An 18805-nucleotide genomic window follows, 5' to 3' on the forward strand; every position below is an offset into this window, starting at 1 on the left:
TCTTTGTGGAAAGAAGAAAGTTCCCGCTTGACATGAAGAAAGACGACACGCGTTATATTATGGTACAAAAGTGGCTATAACACAAAACCTTTATCTGTTAAATGCCTTATTGGGAAACATTAATGGAAGCCTGCAGTGGTGGGCCTATGTGGAATTTCATTATTATCTTTTTTTTGTTTTACACTGTCCTGCAGAGGGCCTCCATGTGCTCTTGCCTTGTCTTTCACACTCGAATCAGAGTTTTTATGTTGCGCCTTCAACTGAGAATCTGGTTCGGTCACTGAAAATGTAATCTTTCCTCTGGGGTTCCCGTCTCACTGTAACTCTCTGGCTGTGTTGACGTGTACATTCAGCGAGGGGCCCGGCTGCGTCGCACCAGATTACTGTGGCCCTTTCGAGTCACTTGACAGTATGTTGATGTTTCCTTTTTGTTGGCAGCTAACTGTAGGTTTTTCTGGTGGTTGTGTTTGACAAGGCAGTCCCTACATTTCAACTTCCATACGGAATGGGATGAAGTAGAAATACGAGAAATATTTCTAGGTCAGTAGCTGGTGACATATTACAGTCATGAAAATTTGCGATGATCAGTCGTTCTGCACGACTATTCCTCACTGAGTCTCTCATCACACTGTCTCGCTGCTTCAGACTGTGGTGACAGACAGCAGTGGGTTGTAGATTTTCTTTCCATCGGGAGACCTGGTCCCGTGGGCCAGAAGCTCCTGTATAGTGATCCAGTTGTCCAGGATCCGGCGACTGCGCTTCTTCATGCTCCTACGGTGACATAGCTCCAGGATAGAGGTGGGTTCCTGCGGCTGTGACGCCCCCTGCTGGCCTCCACCGCAGCCGCCCTGCTCTCGCTCCAGCCCCCTCTGAAAGTCCAGGCGGCTCTGCATCATGAACTCCCGGCGCCGGCGCTGCTCACGGGCCCTCAGCAGCTGCTGCTTGCGTTCCTCCTTGCTCCAGTAGCGCCCCATCTTCATCTCGCTCACGGCGTCGTCGTCTGTCGTCATGCCGCTGCGCTCCTCGCGGATCTTCATGGCTCGCGCCTTCAGCAGGCGGTCCCTCACGGGCCTTTTGGCCACGTAGCGTGAGCCATCGCTGCGGATCTTCACCTTCCACTCCATGCGGGGTGAGGCAGGCAGGAGGGGAGGGGGTAATGAATGCGGTACTTCACCCGGGACATGGGGGATGTCTTTGCACGTGCTTCCAAGGCTCATGGGGCTGCCGTCACCCTCTGTGCCACCCTCTCTAGTGGGATCCCTGGGACCACCGAAGCCTTCAGAGGTGGAGGGGGACTGAAGATGTATACAACTCTGGTAGCGTGGCGGCATTTGGGTGCCACTCTGACGCCGGGACAAGTAAGGGCTGTTCTCTGCGCTGCGTCCTCCTGTCCTGTTGTCTACTGTACTGCTGGTTTTGGGGGTCCGTCTCACGCCTCCATCTGAGCCCCTCCTGACTCCCCCCTCGCGGGACAGTGACCTAAATTTAGCGGCAGGGCTGGAGGTCTTGGTCTCTACGCCTCTCCTGTGAGCATTGGGAGAGTAGGGCTGGTTGAGGTTCACCTGTCCCTTGTCTCCTCTCTCTCCCCTGCTACCCCTCTCTCTGTGCCGTGAAGATCCTGGAAGCCGCAGAGTGGCTGAGGGGAGGGACTCCCCCCCTTCCAGGCTCTGTGTGGAGGGTGAGGGGTGCTGCTCGTTGACCAGGGGGGTGCTCCTGCAACTTTCCCCCCCGGTGTTGTAGGCACTGGTGCTGTCCTTGTCCGAGCGCTCCCTCTCAGGCAGCTCGTTGATATCAGACAGCGCATGGTGGCAGGACTCCTCGCTGATCAGAGAGCCCCCTGTTGCACTCGCTGAGCGACCAGTCCCTCCCCCTGCGAGGCCGTCTTCCTCCACAGGCCAGGCTTTTAAACAACGCTCCCTCAGCTGCTGCATCTTCTGAGCCCTCAGGATGTTGCGGCACTTAAACTCCAGATGCCTTAGCTCCTCCTCTAGGAGCGCCATTTCATGCTGCATCAGGCTCTCGTTCCTATTCTCGTCCAGAGGAACGCCACCGTCCTCGCCCGCCTGCCCCGGACCCCCCAGCAGCAGCAGGGTCTTGCTGTTCCTCTCATAGTAACACTTGATCTCCAGGAGCTCCTTGTATCTCTCACACTCTTCCTCGGTCAGCCCCGGCATCATCGTCCTCACAGGATTCTCTCTCTCCACCTTCTCCAGCATTCCTCCGCCAACGCCGTCCAGCCCGAGCAGGGAGTCAGTGCTGAACTGGAGGTCCTGGGAATGCAGCAACGGCGGGGTGTCGCCCCAGCTGGATATGAACTTGCGCATGCTGCCGGGCGTGTTGGTGGCGTTGGTGTTGGAGGCGCTGGTGTGGTCGTCCCCCAGGAGGTCGTGCTCCGAGGACTCCTCGTAACGCGTGCTCTCGTCAGTGCGGCCCACCCCGCTGTCCAGCTCCTGGCTGTTGCTGAGCACCGTCTGCAGTAGGCCGGGGGAGTCCCGGCTCAGGGAGAGACCACGGCCCCCGATTCCAACCCCAACCCCACCAACCACACCCCCTGGTCCAGCAGCGAGGGTGGAGCTGCTGTTCCTGAGGCATTGGGGGCTGGGCAGGTGGATGGCATTGTCCAGAGGCTCCAGGTCCAGCTCATCTGGGTCCAGGTGGTTGTCATTCTGTCAGGAAAAAAGTATAATACATCAATGTTGAACTGAGGTGAAGACTTAGAGCTAGATGTGCTGAGACAATGAAAAACCTTGAAATATTGGGCACTATACTGTAAATGAATGTAAGGTAAGGCCACATGTAATTTATTCAGAAGCACCAAAAAGCCATGGCTAATCTGATTGTATTAGGTAGTGTAAGTCTTAATCACTAGATGGAGCTAGAGCAGTGTGAGATTTTGACACCAGACATTTTGGTATTGGCGAGCTTCTCACCTCGGAGCTGTGCAGGGCGTTCCCAGGATAGATCAATATTCCAGAGCACAAGGTTTCTCATACTTATGAGGGAAAACCCCGACTTAATGCCGTGGGGTACGGTAGTCGAGAGCAAATAGTCACTGCAAAGTGTAATTACTTTTATTAGCATTTACTGATTTACATCCCTGCAGAAGCCGATGCGAGCTCTGCTCATGCAAATCCTGAGGCTTTAATCTGGTAAACAACCCCCCACCACCCCACAGTCAAGTTGATCTGGTGTAATTGATTTGATTTTAATGTGAATGACTTTCGGGCTGTGAGATGAGAGTATTGATTGTCTTGGTCTTCATTCTTATTCTAACAGCCTCTTTCTCTCTTCCTCTGCCTTTCCCTCGACAAAGGGTTCAAGCCTTTAAGCTCCTCTTCTCTACTTCCCGCCGACGGTTGTTCTCTTTCCAGGCTGCTCTCGTTTTTAATGTGAGGCCACGACTAAGTTATATAAACCTTGCCATCTACCTGGTTGGTCCTTCAGCCGATCTCTTAAAATAAAACGGTGTGTGTGTGTGTGTGTGTGTGTGTGTGTGTGTGTGTGTGTGTGTGTGTGTGTGTGTGTGTGTGTGTGTGTGTGTGTGTGTGTGTGTGTGTGTGTGTGTGTGTGTGTGTGAGCGTGTGTGTGCGTGCGTGTGTGTGTGTGTGTGGATGTGTTCCTTTGGATTTACATGATTTTGAGTGAGACCACATTGTAATGATTGCCTCTTAAATCTGCCCTCCTGTTCCTTCCTCTGTCTGGCATACAGATGATTTTGAGATTGAACGTGTGCAAGTGTGCACATCATTGTATGTGCGCCCAGTTTCGAAAGGCTCAACAATGGAAACCCATCTGGTGTTCTCTCTTTATAATGTGTCATGGTGTGTTTGTGTTTGTATGTGGGTGTGTTATGTGTGTGTGTGTTTGTGTATGTGTGTGTGTGTCTGTCTGTCTGTGTCTGTGTGTTTCTGTCGGGCCATTCTGCCCGGGGTGTGTAAGGTGTGTGTATCGCGGGGCGTCCTGTGTGCGATACCTCGTCCCCGCATCGGCAAAGCTCAGTGACCTTGAGGGAAACAAAGCATTTCCACATCAGCACCGTGAACACCGACACTAACACCGACACTAACCCCCTCCTCTCCTCTCCTGCCCCCGCTCTCCCTATCTCCCTCTTAATTTGTCTCCCGGTGCTCCTTAGCGATATCTGTGTTCTCATCATGTCTTCTCACCTCTCCGCCCTCGCACATGAGCAAACTGACGAGGTTCTTTGAGCATATATTTGATTTTTTGTAATCTCGGCTCTGATATAAATCTCCATATAAATCTACACCCCACTACCCCGCCCCCGCCCCCCCTCAGCATGAAAATAATTCGCATTATATGATGACATGTGATTTGCTTCAACATTATTTTGAACCCATCGCATACAGCCTTGTGCTTAAGGGTTAGGTTTAGGTTTGGTTGCATGGTTGGTTTTTAAAACTGGGTACTCATTGGGGCGGGTGCATGGACATCAGTGGATTTTACCTCCTTGTAGGGGTAGTGGTAGGGTTAGAGGTAGTGGTAGGGTTAGTGGTAGGATTAGAGGTAGGGGTAGGGGTAGGGTTTAGAGGTAGGGGTAGGGCTAGGGTTAGAGGTAGAGGTAGAGGTAGGGTTAGATACGCTCAAAGAACCTCGTCAGTTTGCTCATGTGCGAGGGCGGAGAGGTGAGAAGACATGATGAGAACACAGATATCGCTAAGGAGCACCGGGAGACAAATTAAGAGGGAGATAGGGAGAGCGGGGGGAGGAGAGGAGGGGAGGGGGTTAGTGTCGGTGTTAGTGTCGGTGTTCACGGTGCTGATGTGGAAATGCTTTGTTTCCCTCAAGGTCACTGAGCTCTGCCGATGCGGGGACGAGGTATCGCTCACAGGACGCCCCGCGTAGTGGTAGGGTTAGAGATAGTGGTAAGGTTAGAGGTAGGAGTAGGGGTAGGGTTAGGGTTAGAGGTAGGGGTAGTGGTAGGGTTAGAGGTAGTGGTAGGGTTAGAGGTAGGGGTAGTGGTAGGGTTAGAGGTAGTGGTAGGGTTAGAGGTAGGGGTAGGGGTAGATTTTAGAGGTAGGGGTAGGGTTAGAGGTAGGGGTAGGGGTGGTGGTAGTGTTAGGGGTAGTGGTAGGGTTAGAGGTAGTGGTAGGGTTAGAGGTAGGGGTAGGGGTAGGGATAGGATATTAGGGTATAGGGTTAAGGTATTAGGGTATTGACAGTTTTGTTAGAGGGGTTTATTGCTTTTCTGGGTTCCCGTTGAGGAGGGGTGCATGGGCAACAGTGTATTGTGTTGGGTTGCCTCCTCACCTCTATCTCGGGCCGGGCAAGCAGCAGTGAGATATTGGTGCTGTCCTCCCTGGTGAGAATGGCCACCGCCTCCTCTCTGTTCTGGATGTCCACTCCATTAATCTGACAAAGAACGTGGAAAGGAGGAAAATTGAGCTAGTGCCCGATAAGGTGAAACCCCCACGAGACTCCCCCCGTGCTTTGGCTTCAATTAGCTTTTCAATTCAGTCGGTCGATTCGACCGAAAGACTTTTGACACGAGCAGATTGTGAAATTCATCCTCTTGGGCTCACGCATCTATCATGGGCAAATACACTGTTGTTTTTTGCTTATATCTTAATGTGATATTCATGCGATTTGGCAGAAGCTCTGTTCAACGCCGCACGGTTTCCGAGGCCCCAAATGAAACAAGTGATACGCACTTTTTTTTTAGGGTTCATTTGAGAAGACAAGAATCCAGTGTACCTGTAGTATTCTATCTCCCTCACGGATGCGACCGTCAATTGCAGCGATGCTATTTGGGTTCACCTGGAGAGAAAAGGGGGGATGACCTCAATGATTGATTTGACAGAAACCTGAGGGGGTTTCTCCATCTGTCTCCACGTTCACCGCGCTCACCTCTCCGACGTAGATGCCCAAGTCCTCCTCATCATCCGTTCTGTAGCACACCGTCAGCCCCAGTTTGTCCTGCTGACGAGACTTATACAGTTCCACCTCCTTCCGGGGGGGAGACAGACGCAGATGTTAGACGGCGGTGGGAGGGGGGTTGGGGGTGGGGGTTGGGTTGTGGGGATGGTGGTGCGGGGGGGGGGCGTTTGCCGGGGCCGACATCACATCAGAGTTAATAGCTGCTTCTCCGCGAGAGTCTGAAGAGCGATGGGGGTTCTCACCTCGTACTCCAGCTCGTCTTGTCTGTCCACTTCATGCTGAGTGATGTCGAAGTAGTCGTTGGGGTCGTAGTATTCGGGCTCAAGGAGGCTGAGACGGAAAAGGGGAAGTTAAATTGACGGGGCGGTTATTAAATGAGTGGAAATGCTTGAATACACTTTTTTTCTCTTTTTTTTTTTTTTTAGATAAAACAGCAGATTAGTTTAATTTTCTTCATTCTCCCTCAGGATCTCTCTCTCTCTCTCATATGCATGTAAATATATACGTATCTGCGTGTGTATGTCTGTTAATGTGAGTTGACTCTCTCTCTCTCTCTCTCTCTCTCGCTCTCTCTCTCTCTCTCTCTCTCCATTTACAGTTCGTTGAGCAGATACGGCTCCAGCAGGGGCGGGAGTGGGGGCGACGGAGGAGGATTGGGTGGGGGTGGAGCGCTGCAGGGATGCTGGCTGCTCTTGCCCAGAGTCAACATATGCTGGAAGCTGATGTCCGTCTGGGTGCAGCTGTCCACACAGTCGGCCATGCCCATGGTCATGGGCCCCGTGGGCCCTCCGGGGCCCCCCGCCTGGGTGGCCCTCCTGCGGGCGCCCCGCCTAAGTATGTTTGACAGCATAGGGTCCCGTAGGTCCAGGGTGGGGTCGCTGGTGAGACGGGAGAGCTCCTTCCCGTTCACCTGGAAAACACAGACGGTTGGTAGAGGTAGAGAGGAGGGAGTGAGGTCGGGAGGGTGACGAGGGGGAAAGAGGCGTGGAGAAAATAAAGGGATAACGCGATGGGATTAAAGACTACAGTTGTAGCTGAACACATTTTTCTACAATCTAATTGAGTGGTGGCCAACCTGCGGTGCACGGGCCACATGCGGCCGGAAGACGACTGATGCGGCCCGCCGACAGATTTCAATATTTAGATTTACTTTATTTTTTATTAAATTTTTAAAAATGTATTTAGAGGTGTATTTATGCATATTATGTATAAATATATATTTATATATATATTTTTTTCTTTCTTTGTTTTTACTGTGTTTGCATGGTTTGATACTGTGTGGCCCCAGGTTGACCATCACTGCCATAATTACTACCACAACAAAATAATATCACACAACTATGATACACACATACTATGAATACCAAAATAGGATTTAAACGGTGTGCAGATAAGCGTTCGCTAGGTGCTGACACGCATAACAAGGAGGAGGGAGGCCGAGTTCAGCAGATTCACCAGACAGGGAAGGTTAATCCGCAGTCGCAAAGCTGACTCAGACACACTAAGAGCACGGTGCGGGAGACAAATAAAAACACATTTCAACTCGGGAGAGGGAAGACGGCGAAACAGAAAATGACAAACAAAACAAACAAAAAAAAAAAACACTCCAGCCGACATAAAGGGTTCTGATGAGTGATTTCATCCGTGGCCCAGTTTATTTTTCCACAGTTAAAGCAAAATCAATTTGAAGCGGCTCAGGCACGTCGCAGTGAGGAGCGGAGTGGAACGCTGGATACTGAAACCTTTAATCGGCCCTCAGCGTCAAAAGAGCACAGCGTGCTGCTGACGTGACCCTTCTGTGGAGAGAGGGGGGATAAGGCAGGAGAGACGCAGGCGTTAGAAAACAAGTTCCAGCGGCACGCGTGAGAAGAATGTCAGCGGCCTTCCCAGACAGCCCGGCGCAGAAACAAATTGTTTTTTCTGTTTCGATCTGACAAGAACGGTTTGTTTTGCATGAGAAGTGGCCGCCAGCCCCCCCCCCCCCCCCCCCCCCCGGGATTTCAGCTGTTAATATCAAACGTTTCTTTGCGGAGGAGGCTGAACCGCTGCTACACAGCGTCTGCCTGTTTGCTTTTATTGTTTATGAGTAAATCTATTCACCCTTTTGAAATGTGCATCCCGCATAAGGTGTGTGGTGTGCGATCCGACATTTCGACACATCACTGTGACTTATGTGACCTAAGGTTAAAAAATACATAAAAATTCTGGTAGCTAGGTAATAGACAACTTTTTTGCTTTAACTTATAATGAACTTAATGTTGATTGCACAGTGTAATGGCTATAGAATAATGACACCGTCAGCGTTTGGATTTGAAAAGCTTTCTATTGCCCCTTTAAAATAAAGGAAAGTCAATCAAAAATCAGAAAAGCCACTCTACTTTTCTGCATATTGTGCCCTATTTCAGTGGTTCTCAAACCTTTTTTTTTTTTGTAGTGTACCCCCCTCTCAGATCTTTTTTCAGCTGAGTACTGCCTTCATTGGCATTGGGAGAGAAAAATAAATATAATGTACATTAATTATATACTGTATTTGCATTGTATGTGTTTTTTTTAACATTATATTTAACCAATATTTTTTAACCATTTTATTTTTTATTTTTCGGAGAACCCCCTGCAGTACCCCTGCAGTACCCCTAGGGGTACGAGTACCGCCCATTTGAGAAACACTGCTCTCGTTCATATAGTTGTTCACTATCTGAATGCTACCTGGTTCGCATCAAATTCTCTGGTGCTACAGCTTAAGTACCTTATATGTCTCCTACACGGACAAAGCGAGAGAGAAGAAGAAGGATGGCAAAGGTTTGAGCCTCATCGAGCTAATTGGCTCACAAGACGCTGATCAAACGCTGAGGACGAGCTTGGATGCGGCCACGTTTAACGAACCGCTCTCATAGTGGGTAAGTGAAGGGCCACCCCCCGAATTCTGATCTGCCGGCTAAATTTCTATTTACGCCGACCTCAATCAAACGCAAAGCCTGCTGTGAAATACTGAGGCGGTTTTCCATAGCGTGATTATCAGAGAAACGTCTCCCATCCATTTGAAGCGATTTCCACGATGGTGTAAAGTGGACACGGCAGAGCATACGTCAGGTAGAGGGGTCTGTTTCCTCCATGTGCGTCGGCTGCTCCGTTGTGTGCGTTTTTGCATCAGCGCATCAGGCACAAAGTGAAATTTGCTGACGGACAAATGACGATTCATCGAGCCAGACAGTGCGTCCGTGGTGCGTTAGTGTGTTGGTGCTGCACATACGCTGACCTTGGCTGTCTCTCCCCACCCACCCCCACCACCACCCCCCCTCTCTCACTTCCCACATCTCGCTCGCCCATTGTCCCTCTCCAGTAATTGCGTGTCAAATCAATGTTCCCCCGTGCAGCCAACCACAAAAACTTTCTCGCCACGTTCGCTTCCCCGTTGCTCTTTCTCGTGTCTTTTACAATCCTCTCTCCCCTCCTCGCTGTGTTTCCTGCCCCTAATTCTTTTCCAGCTTCTTCTTTTTTTTATTGCCTTTAGTGTCTCCTCTCTCCCTCGCTCTCTCTCTCTCTCCCTCTCCCTCTCTCTCTCTCTCTCCCTCTCTCTCTCTCTCTCTCTCTCTCTCTCTCTCCCTCTCTCTCTCTCTCCCTCTCCCTCTCCTCCCTCCATCGCTTCCATCTCCAGCTCGGTTCCTACATGCTGCCTCAGCAGTTCTGTCGGCCCAGCCCTTCCCTGGAGATGACAAAAGTACGCCGCTCTATTTCAGCCTTTCCCTCCAATCTCCTTCTCCTCGCCCATATGTATGTCCTTCCCCCGCCGCTAATGGCCCTTCATAAATCTTGCCGTCTCCCTCTCCCTCCCTTAATGAGTTCCTTCACTCGGAAACAAATAAGAAACTTATTTTCTAGAGTGTGTGTCCTCTCGGCGTCGGCCGAATGATCACAGGGTGTAATGAAATCGCCCGATTGCCTGACACTGCACTGTGACATCCTCTAGCAGCCATTTTTAATTTCCTTTTTTTTTTTTCATAGAATAATTTATAATTTATGCCTATACCCATAGAATAATTGATTATCTATAATTTATAGTGTATGCCCATACCAATAACTTATGCTATGTTTAGATGCTCATTTGTATATTCTGTATATTTCCATAAATGTTACTATTTCTGTTTTGTATATTGTGTATCTTATTTAGCGATTTTATTTTTACTTTACTTTTATTTTAAACCTCTTCCATATTTATTTATTCCAGAAAAATTTGAATGCACATCGTACGTAGATGACGCACCAATAATCACAACGACATATTCCTCTTACATGGCGAAATAAAATCATTCTTACCCCGATTCTGATTTATTGCTTCACCTCTCGCGTGGTGCAGTATATCGTCTCTCTCACTTTTCAAAAAGGGGAGGCTCGTGTTGCTTCCTCTGGGGAGCCACGCTCCCGTGTGTCCATCGAAACGCAGCGTGAGACGGAGGCTATTAGGCCAGAGCTCCACGGCCCTGAGTGACGGGTCTGAATATGGAGGTGCGGGAGTGGCAACCTCATTCATTATCAATGAGAGGTGCAGAGATTGCTTTGAAGGAGGACTTCATCCAACAGTAATGCTGGTAAATGCATTCAAAATTAGAAGGGCTGATCTCCACTGCGCCTCCGACCCCGGGTCTGCTCCCGCGGGTGACGGAGTTCTCATAGAACAGCGACGGTCGGAAACACGGATCGTCGGAGCTGACGGCGTCTTCCCCTTCCCCAGCTCCCACGTTCCGCGCGCTCAGACTGTGTATTTGTATGATAAAATGGGATTGAAATTGAACCGGGTTGCTCTTTACAGAGGGGGAGCCGCGGAAACTTGGAGCTGCACCGCAGGAGGCCGCGGTGGCAGCGGGCGGAGGGTGGGGCGTGGGTCGAGATGAAACGGAGTTCAAAGTGGTGGGGCGGAAGAAGAAAAAAAAAAAGAGAAAGAGAACGGCGGAGGGGGGAGCACGGGGGAGATGGGGGAGGGAGAGGGAGGTGAAGGATGAACAGGGAGTGAGGAAAGGGTAATGAAGCGGGAGACGCAGAGAAAACGAGCCTTCCCGGGATCCCGGCAATGTAAATAGAGGGTGTGACTGTGGCTCAGAATGCAGAGCTTGTTTATACACACACACGCATGCGCACACGCACACACAAACACCCACACACACACACGCACACAGACACACATGCACACGCACACACGCACACACACACACACACACACACATGCACACACACACACACACACACACACACACACACACACACTCACAATGGAAGCCTGAGGGAAATTATGGCTGATGCATAATTCCTTTTTTTATCTGAAACTCTTTTTAAAGTATAAAATAATCACGTATGAACTGGGAAGGGAACTGGGGGAAGACAGAAATGTCAAAGAGCAACACCCAGTATGGAGCTGCCCACAATATTTGGGGAAAAATGTACAATATGCTGCTTTAAACAGTTTATAATATGAATGTATTTTCCCCCCCCCCCAGCATCCCCACAGAGCCTGCGGGTTATGAACGTTTCCACGGGCGACGTGTTGACGATCAGGGGCGACCGAGACATGCCCTCCACATATTGAATTCCACTTGTTCGGTAATAGATTTTTCTCATCCCCCCAGCTCTTGCACTTCGAGGGGTGAAGCCGTCACCTCCTCGGAAAAATCAATTAATCGGGGGACACTCGCGGCCTCCTGGAGGTCCTAACCTCAGCTGTTTGATATCTCTAGGCTAAATTTAAATAGCTTAGCGGCGAGAGAGGGAGAGGGAGACAGAGAGAGAGAGAGAGAGAGAGGGGAAGCCATGCTAACAATGAGGGGGCTGTTAATTTAAAGCCGTGAAATGATGGGAATAAACTTAACAGGCCTCTCAGGGAATATTTTGTAAGTAAACCTCCTCATCTCTTTAAACAAAAGATGAATAGTGATGGTTCGGTGGTGGTGGTCGTCCTGGGAGACGGCAACTTCCACTGGTTTACGCATTAAAAAAGGATTGTGTAATCAATTTCAAGGTCTGATTTTCTTAAAGATTAGATATTGTCCACACCCTCCCTTACACACACACACACACACTAACTCAAAAGCTAATGACTAGTGATGATGAATGATGAATACAGGAAAACAAGAAAATTGAAGCAATAAAGTATGGCATTAATATTTTTGTAAAATCCCCCAAATCCTAATATTGTAAATTATTTACACACGTGTGCATTTTCCTAAGCGTACATCCAGCATTAGAGCAGACATTACCAGTGGGTCATCACTGTGTATTGATTACTCTGAGTTCACACGGTGTGAAGGTCGACGATACACCTTCATGTAATTGTGATAAAAAATAAGACATTAGGGGATTGTTTAATGACTTTGGTTGCCATGGCAACAGCATCCCTTTGAAACCCCTTCCACGGCGAAGGAGAGAGAGAGAGCAAAGGAAAAGAGAGAGAGAGAGAGAGAGAGAGAGAGAGAGAGAGAGAGAGAGAGCGGCTGGGGGGCGAAGGGGCAGAACGCTTAGTGTCCGGGTCACGTGCGACAAAAAGAAATAAAAAAGAAATACACACACATGTTAAAACGGGTGTATTCCGAGAGCGCTCGACTTTACAGTTGAGTTTGGGATTCATCGAGTGTGTTACGACGTTAGGCGCTCCTCGGGCCGATCGGGGGGAAGAAGCGATGAGAGGCGAGGGCATGGGCGTGTACCGCAGCGTGGGCCCGATGCATAATGCATGTCCGCTGTTCACACGGCGAGGGAGCCGAGAGCTTCGGCTCGGAGGAAATGGAACGGCCTGCTCGGCTCGGATGAGGCGGGAGTCAGCTGGTAAACTGCTAACTGCTGCGTTTATTGTTTCCAAAACAATTACTCAGTGGACTGCCTCTAATTTGCGGATGTCATTTTGCACGGTAGTTGAGGGGAAACAGAACAAAGCTAGAAACCTCAAAGAGATAAATAATGTGTTAAACCGCGGTGTAATTACACTGCACTGAGGACGACTCCCTCGGTAGACTCATATATAGCTCTTTTTTTCTGAGCACAATGGCCGCTTTAATTCCAGTTTCCCCAGTTGGAATCACTGTGTTTGTGCATTACCCCCGAGTAAAAGGAATAAATACCATTCGTACTGTTGGATCATAAAATAGACATGTTCCCATGTAAAAGACATGTCAGCCGCGTTCTCCATGAAGAAACGACGTTGGTCGCCGTGTCACGCCAGCCAGGGAAATCAAAAGAACGTCTCCTTCGTCTGGCTGACCCCCAGACGACTGACACACTCCCAGGGACGCAACCTTTCGCCACAGCTCGCTTCACAATATCTGATCACTGGAGTTCTTTGATTTCCGCGTCTCAGAGAGTTTGACCCGCATACGCTGTCGTGTCACTACATCTGACTCCGGTTGGACGGGGGGGGACGGGGGGGGTCAGCGGTCGTGGAGGGTCCCAGGCGTTCCGTCTCGGGGGATCTGTGAGGCCGACTCCCGCCGCTCAAATTCACTGTCGCTCTGCAAAGCGCTCGAATCAATTACCCCCTGCCTTCTGAGGGCAAACTGCAGGGAAATGCCCCCGCCGTCTCAGATTCTCTCTCCTCGTTTCAGTTTTTTTCGTGTTCAGTCCTCCCCCCTGCCGGACCTGTGGCTGAAGCCCTCCCTGCTGTCGCCTCTCCTGGCATCACCTCGGGCACCAGATGCAGCCCAGCTCGCTGGCACGGACCCTGACTCCTACGTGCAACATGAGGCTTGATGGTGCCGTAAACACCGAATGTGTGTTGCCGCTCGTACACGCGGATCCTCTGCTCTGCTGTGGCGGCGCTAGACTTGCAATCGGTCTCGTCCGTTTGCGATACAAACGCTTTTAAACGACTCGGATGTCACTCTGGCAAAAGACCGAATTAAATGATTCTTGTGAGATTGCCGTTCACAACTGAGAGCGCAACTGAACCTTTTCTGAATCTCATCCATCGTTCACAGGAAGTCCTCTCTCCATCAGATGAACAAAGAGTCTGAAAATCAAACGATTCTTTTTTTACTCAGTCACTCGTCGAGAAACAAATCCTTCAAAAAAAGGAAAAGAGTCAAAGCTTTCATAACTGCAGGAACCTAAAGGGGACCGTTTTTCCGGCATCATACCGATCATCGTGGAGGCAGCCGACAGGAGCCTCCTTGAGCACTTCATGGCTAGATGAGCTTACTCACCAACACCCTCTGGTCCCGGATGGCCCTCGGTACGGAGGCTGTAACCGTGGCAACCCCTCTCCACCATAACTCTTTCGCTGAGCCATAACCATCCATCTAGCTGTGCACCTCTCTGTCTCGCTCTCTCTCTCTCTCTCTCTCTCTCTCTCTCTCTCTTTCTCTCTCTCTTTCTGCACCATTGTTATCTCTTCATCCTGGTGTATCGCACTCTGCTAAGTTTGGCTCAATTCTACTCTCTGACCACGACTGTAATCAGCGTGAGTGTGATCATGATGATTATCAGTCTCTCTCTATCTCTGTATGGAAATGAAAAAAAACAACTCCAAATTATTTCCACTTCCTTGCCTATGATGATATCGCCACTAATGAAATTCTAATGGAAAATAATTACTCAGGGAAAAGCACGGTGGGTCATGATTGAAGAAGTAAGATATATAAAAGGTAGTGTGCTGTAGTGGAGCTATTAGTCATCATATTAATTCACCGTCTATGTTTGGAGTTGCATTTTTGAATAAAAATTTGTTACTGCCAATAATATATTATTATTATGATTGTGGTCACACATTAGAGTTTTAATTACTTCATTAACACTGATTCATTCGAGAATAAACGGAGGTCGCAATCAGTGACATGTCCATGGATATTGTAAAAGAGCGATGCCTGCAATGATTACATCCTTCATTTTTCACATTTTTGAGGCAACTATTCACAGGTGCTTGTTTTGAAGTGGGGTTGTCCGCGTTATGTTTGCGCTCTAATTGCCGCATACTGAAGTATTATTTAGAGGAGAGACAACATAATGCCTGTGCTTTAACTGTGAGAGGTTAGATATTGAAATCTGGAGGGGGAGAGGGAGAGAGAGAGAGAGAGAGAGAGAGAGCGATAGAGGAGATGAATAGAGCTCACCTGAAACATGACCCTGTATTGTTCCTCGGGTTTCTGGACCACACACATATTACACCCCATTATGACTTGCTACCCGGTGGGCGACCGTGCGGGTCCTGATCAACACGGTGCTGTAGGTGGAGCGGCCACAGGAGCCCCGTCTCTTCCTCAATGCCTTTGTCTGTGGCAGTGGGGGAGCCCCACCCTGATTCACAGAGTAGTCGTGGAAGAATATTCCTTTCCCAGAAAAAGAAAAAAAAACGAAAAAACCCCCAATAAAAAACAGTTTTCGAGTTTTCAACCGGCAAGGACACAGATGTACAAATAGATTTCAGTGACTTGGCTGTGCTCTTCTTTTTGTAGTGCCTCAAAAGTCAAGTTTCACAATCCACATGGAGATCAAATATAAGAATAACAGTCTAAATGTCACTGCTCTGTTTGGTTCAGTCTCCATCCCCGGTGGAAGTCTTTCCCTTCAGTTCATGTGTCACCGCTGAATCGTTGTCTTTGGCAGGGTAGGCAGGTGAGCGTGGAATGATATGAGTGTGTCTGATGCTTTTTTTGGGGGGCTTGTGCTCGAGGGGACGTTCAATAGTTGGACGGTTGCCTCGGCCGACTCAGGGATGATCTCACGTCTCGTCAAGTGTGATCACAGGCAGCGTTCGGGCGGCCCCTCCTGCGGGCTTGTTTGAGCAGAGGATTGTGCAGGTTTCCCCCCCGGGAACTCCGACCGAACTCGCCCACGCCGTTCCCTGGCCGCTGCACTCAGAGCTCTAATCCTCCCGACGGCAGTCTTTTCCCTCCTCAAACGACTGAGACTTTCAGATACAAACAGCGCCGCTATCAAAGAACTCAGCCCCTTTCTCCCACTCCCACACATCGGTATCTCCGGGTTGGTGGAGGTGGGATTAACAAGCCTGGCCCTGGAGATAAACCGGCGGCCGCTTCTAAACGCCGGCCCCGCGGTGTTCGGGGTCGCGGGTGCTTCCTAAATGAACAGCTTTAAAAAGTCATCCGGTGGAGAGGTTTTGAAAGGTCGGGTGGCGCAAGGCACAGGTGGGGGCCATTAAACAGAAGCCATTAGGCCTCGCTGAGGGGTTAAGATAAGCCGCGTGTCTCAGGTGAATCGACACACAATCACACACACACACACACACACACACACACACGCCGGTGCAAACACACACTAAGCATCAACTTAAGACAGCACTCTATGCAGAGTTTTGTCAGCTTTAGAGAGAGAATTAAAAGGCGTGGAAGTAGAATACGGTCATGTATGTAGGGAAGGGACAAATCTCACGGCCTCCATCAAATCGGTTGTCAGGTATCACACCCTCTTCTCACTGATTCTCCGAGACGCCTGTAGCTCTAGGCGATGACAGAGTGAGCGATTATGATTCAATTAATGACCTCTTTAGCGGGGATCAGACAGATCCTCAAACCTGGTCATGTGCCGAAATCAATATTGATGGATCCCTCCCTAACCTTCTCAGGGTTATCTGGAAAATCAAGATGCCCAAAAAAAAAAAGACGAGAACAGCGATTGCAACGTATAAGTAAACCTAACGTCCTTTATTTAGAATTTCGATGTTTTTTTCCCGATCTCAGAATACGTATTTCCCGAAAGCGTTTTTTGAAACAGGTGCTTGTTTATCCCAACTTTGGCCCGCGTGATTTGAGAAGCGGCTATGTTGAAAACATCACAAGCCGAGCCTCAGCCAGCGTGGGCTCAAAGAAGATGAATGAAAACAGCGTGCTGGTAACTGCACGTGCCGGTCCCCTCTCCTCCTCTCTGCTGCTCAATCCTTTATCTGTAATACGCCGGCAATAACCGCAGGTCTGCGTGCAGCCGAGGAGCCCCCGTCTGACGGCTCCGTCCCTCCTCCCAGGAACGAGGTGTTAAAGGTACTAATCCCCATTCATGGTTACATTTCACCCCGACCCCCTCTGCAGCGGCGGCGGCGGGGGTTGAGAGGGGGGGGGGGGGGGTTAATCCTACACTCCGGCTCCCGGCGTCAACATGTGCGGGCAAACAAACACTCAAACATTCTCATGCGCCGGAAACCTCCCGCTCGCGGCGCCGGGGAGCGCACGTCGGCCGCCCGAGCCGCCGACACGTGCGAGACAGACTCGGCCGGTGCTACAGGAGTCGACGGGCGTGTCAAACCTCGCCGCCGCTCGTCCGCCGTACCTCCGTCTCCCCCATCCTCCCTGCCCGTCCGCTCGGCAAGGACCCGAGCACCGTTCCCCGCGACAGGAGTTAGCGGAGCGGCGAAACTCTGAAAGGTGCGCGTCGCAGCCCGAGACGAGAAGTTGGGATGGAGCGAGGCGGTGAGGGAAATGAGGCGAAGGAAGCGCTCCCCTGCCAAATGGGAATGAAAGAGGTTTTCCCCTTCTTCTGTTCTGGTTGGAATCCTCCCGGACTCATGTGCACCTTAATAGGTGATCCGGTCCGTCTTCAACCCGGGGAGAGAAGTCTTTTGAGATGGAAGCGTCGGACACAGGAAATCCATTAAAATCCATGTTTCGTCCAAAGAAGGGTATTGAAGAGTGTTCCGGGTGGTTTGTGTCTCTCTCGGAGTGCAGGGACCGTCTCGGGTCAGGGACGAATCACCCCCGGCAGCCTTACAAGACGAGGGGGAAATCACTGATACTTGATTGGAGGATACTTCTCGGCGCCCCCCCCCCGCAACCCCCTAAGGCGCGACGGCAACTGCGCTCCCCCACTGCAGCGGGGAAACACAAAGGCAGTCCTTCCCAGTGGTACGGAGCCTGCTGCAAAGGCTGAATTCTTCTGGATTCTACAGTGTATAATTTCTCTCTCTCTCTCTCTCTCTCTCTCCCCCTCTCTCTCTCTCTCCCCACCCTCTTTCTCTGTTCTAGGGCTGGGCTGCCACTCTCTCCCAGTCCCCTATGTTTTTTACACCTCATTTGCAACACACTCCCCTTCCTCCTCCTCCTCCTCCTCCTCCTCCTCCTCCTCCTCCTCCCCCTCCTTGTCCTATCCTTTCTTCTGCCCCTCTCCTCTTCTGCTAGTCTGCTTCAGTGTGCAGGCTGCAGGGGGGAAAGCAGAATCTGTGGGAAGGAACCTGTGGTGTTACAATATCCAGATAACAAAAAGAAAGAACACATGAAAGTGAATGGGCTATCAAGGTAAAGCACTATCAATCTTGATAGTGCTATATACTGTAGGTATAGCACTTTCAAGGCAGATAGAGCAGCGGGGTTTTTGGGGGGGGGGGCGGGGTGACAGGTTCATACTTTCTACGGAATAACAAACGCCCCCATGTCACCTTGAGTCCCCCGCCGGTCAGATCTGCGGCTCGGATGATACCAGGAGGACGTATGAGCGCGGGCCGCGGCGCTCCAGACGAGTAGAAATGCCCAAAGCAGGTGGAGGGTGGCCGTGCATTTAAATGAGGCGCTGCACCGCCACAAAGAAGGAAGGCATGGGAGGAGGAGAGAGCAAGAAAGAAAGAAAGAACGAAAGAAAGAAAGACAAGTGGATAACAGGTGTGACAGGAGGAATTTCAAGATATGGAAGAGAGCCAGTGGATGAAATGCAAATGCCTGTGTGGGAGAGGGAGCGAGGGAGGGGAGGGGACGGGGGCGAACAAAACGCACAAACGGAATTGGGAAGCGCCCGAGTACCTGCAGAGGAGGACGAGAGAGGGAAGCATATGGAGACCGAGCGTCTAAACATCTGTTCATCCATTTGTACACAATAGCTGTCTTTTCTCCTCTTCCCCGCCTCACCTGTCTTTCCCCCAAAGCGGGTGGCGTTTGTCGGCCGATTTTCAATTAAATAAATCGATCAATAGATGAAAAGCTACACTGGCAAATTT

General features: G+C 50.2%; 1 protein-coding gene across 1 annotated transcript; it reads right to left on the minus strand.

The window, feature by feature from the left end:
* Positions 1-641: 641 nt before the first annotated feature.
* LOC307240772 (PDZ domain-containing protein 4-like) lies at positions 642-15116 on the minus strand (the record flags this gene model as incomplete). The annotated part of the gene is made up of 8 exons (XM_080014621.1): positions 14982-15116; positions 7638-7691; positions 6492-6805; positions 6138-6225; positions 5866-5964; positions 5713-5775; positions 5269-5370; positions 642-2666 (listed from the first exon to the last, which is right to left on the minus strand). Exons 1-8 carry the CDS (start codon positions 15039-15041, stop codon positions 642-644), a joined length of 2805 nt encoding a protein of 934 aa, XP_079870747.1. The 5' UTR covers positions 15042-15116.
* Between the last annotated feature and the right edge of the window lie 3689 nt (positions 15117-18805).

The sequence above is a fragment of the Zeus faber genome (genome assembly GCF_960531495.2).
Source record: "Zeus faber genome assembly, chromosome: 15".
NCBI classification, from domain to species: Eukaryota; Metazoa; Chordata; class Actinopteri; order Zeiformes; family Zeidae; genus Zeus; species Zeus faber.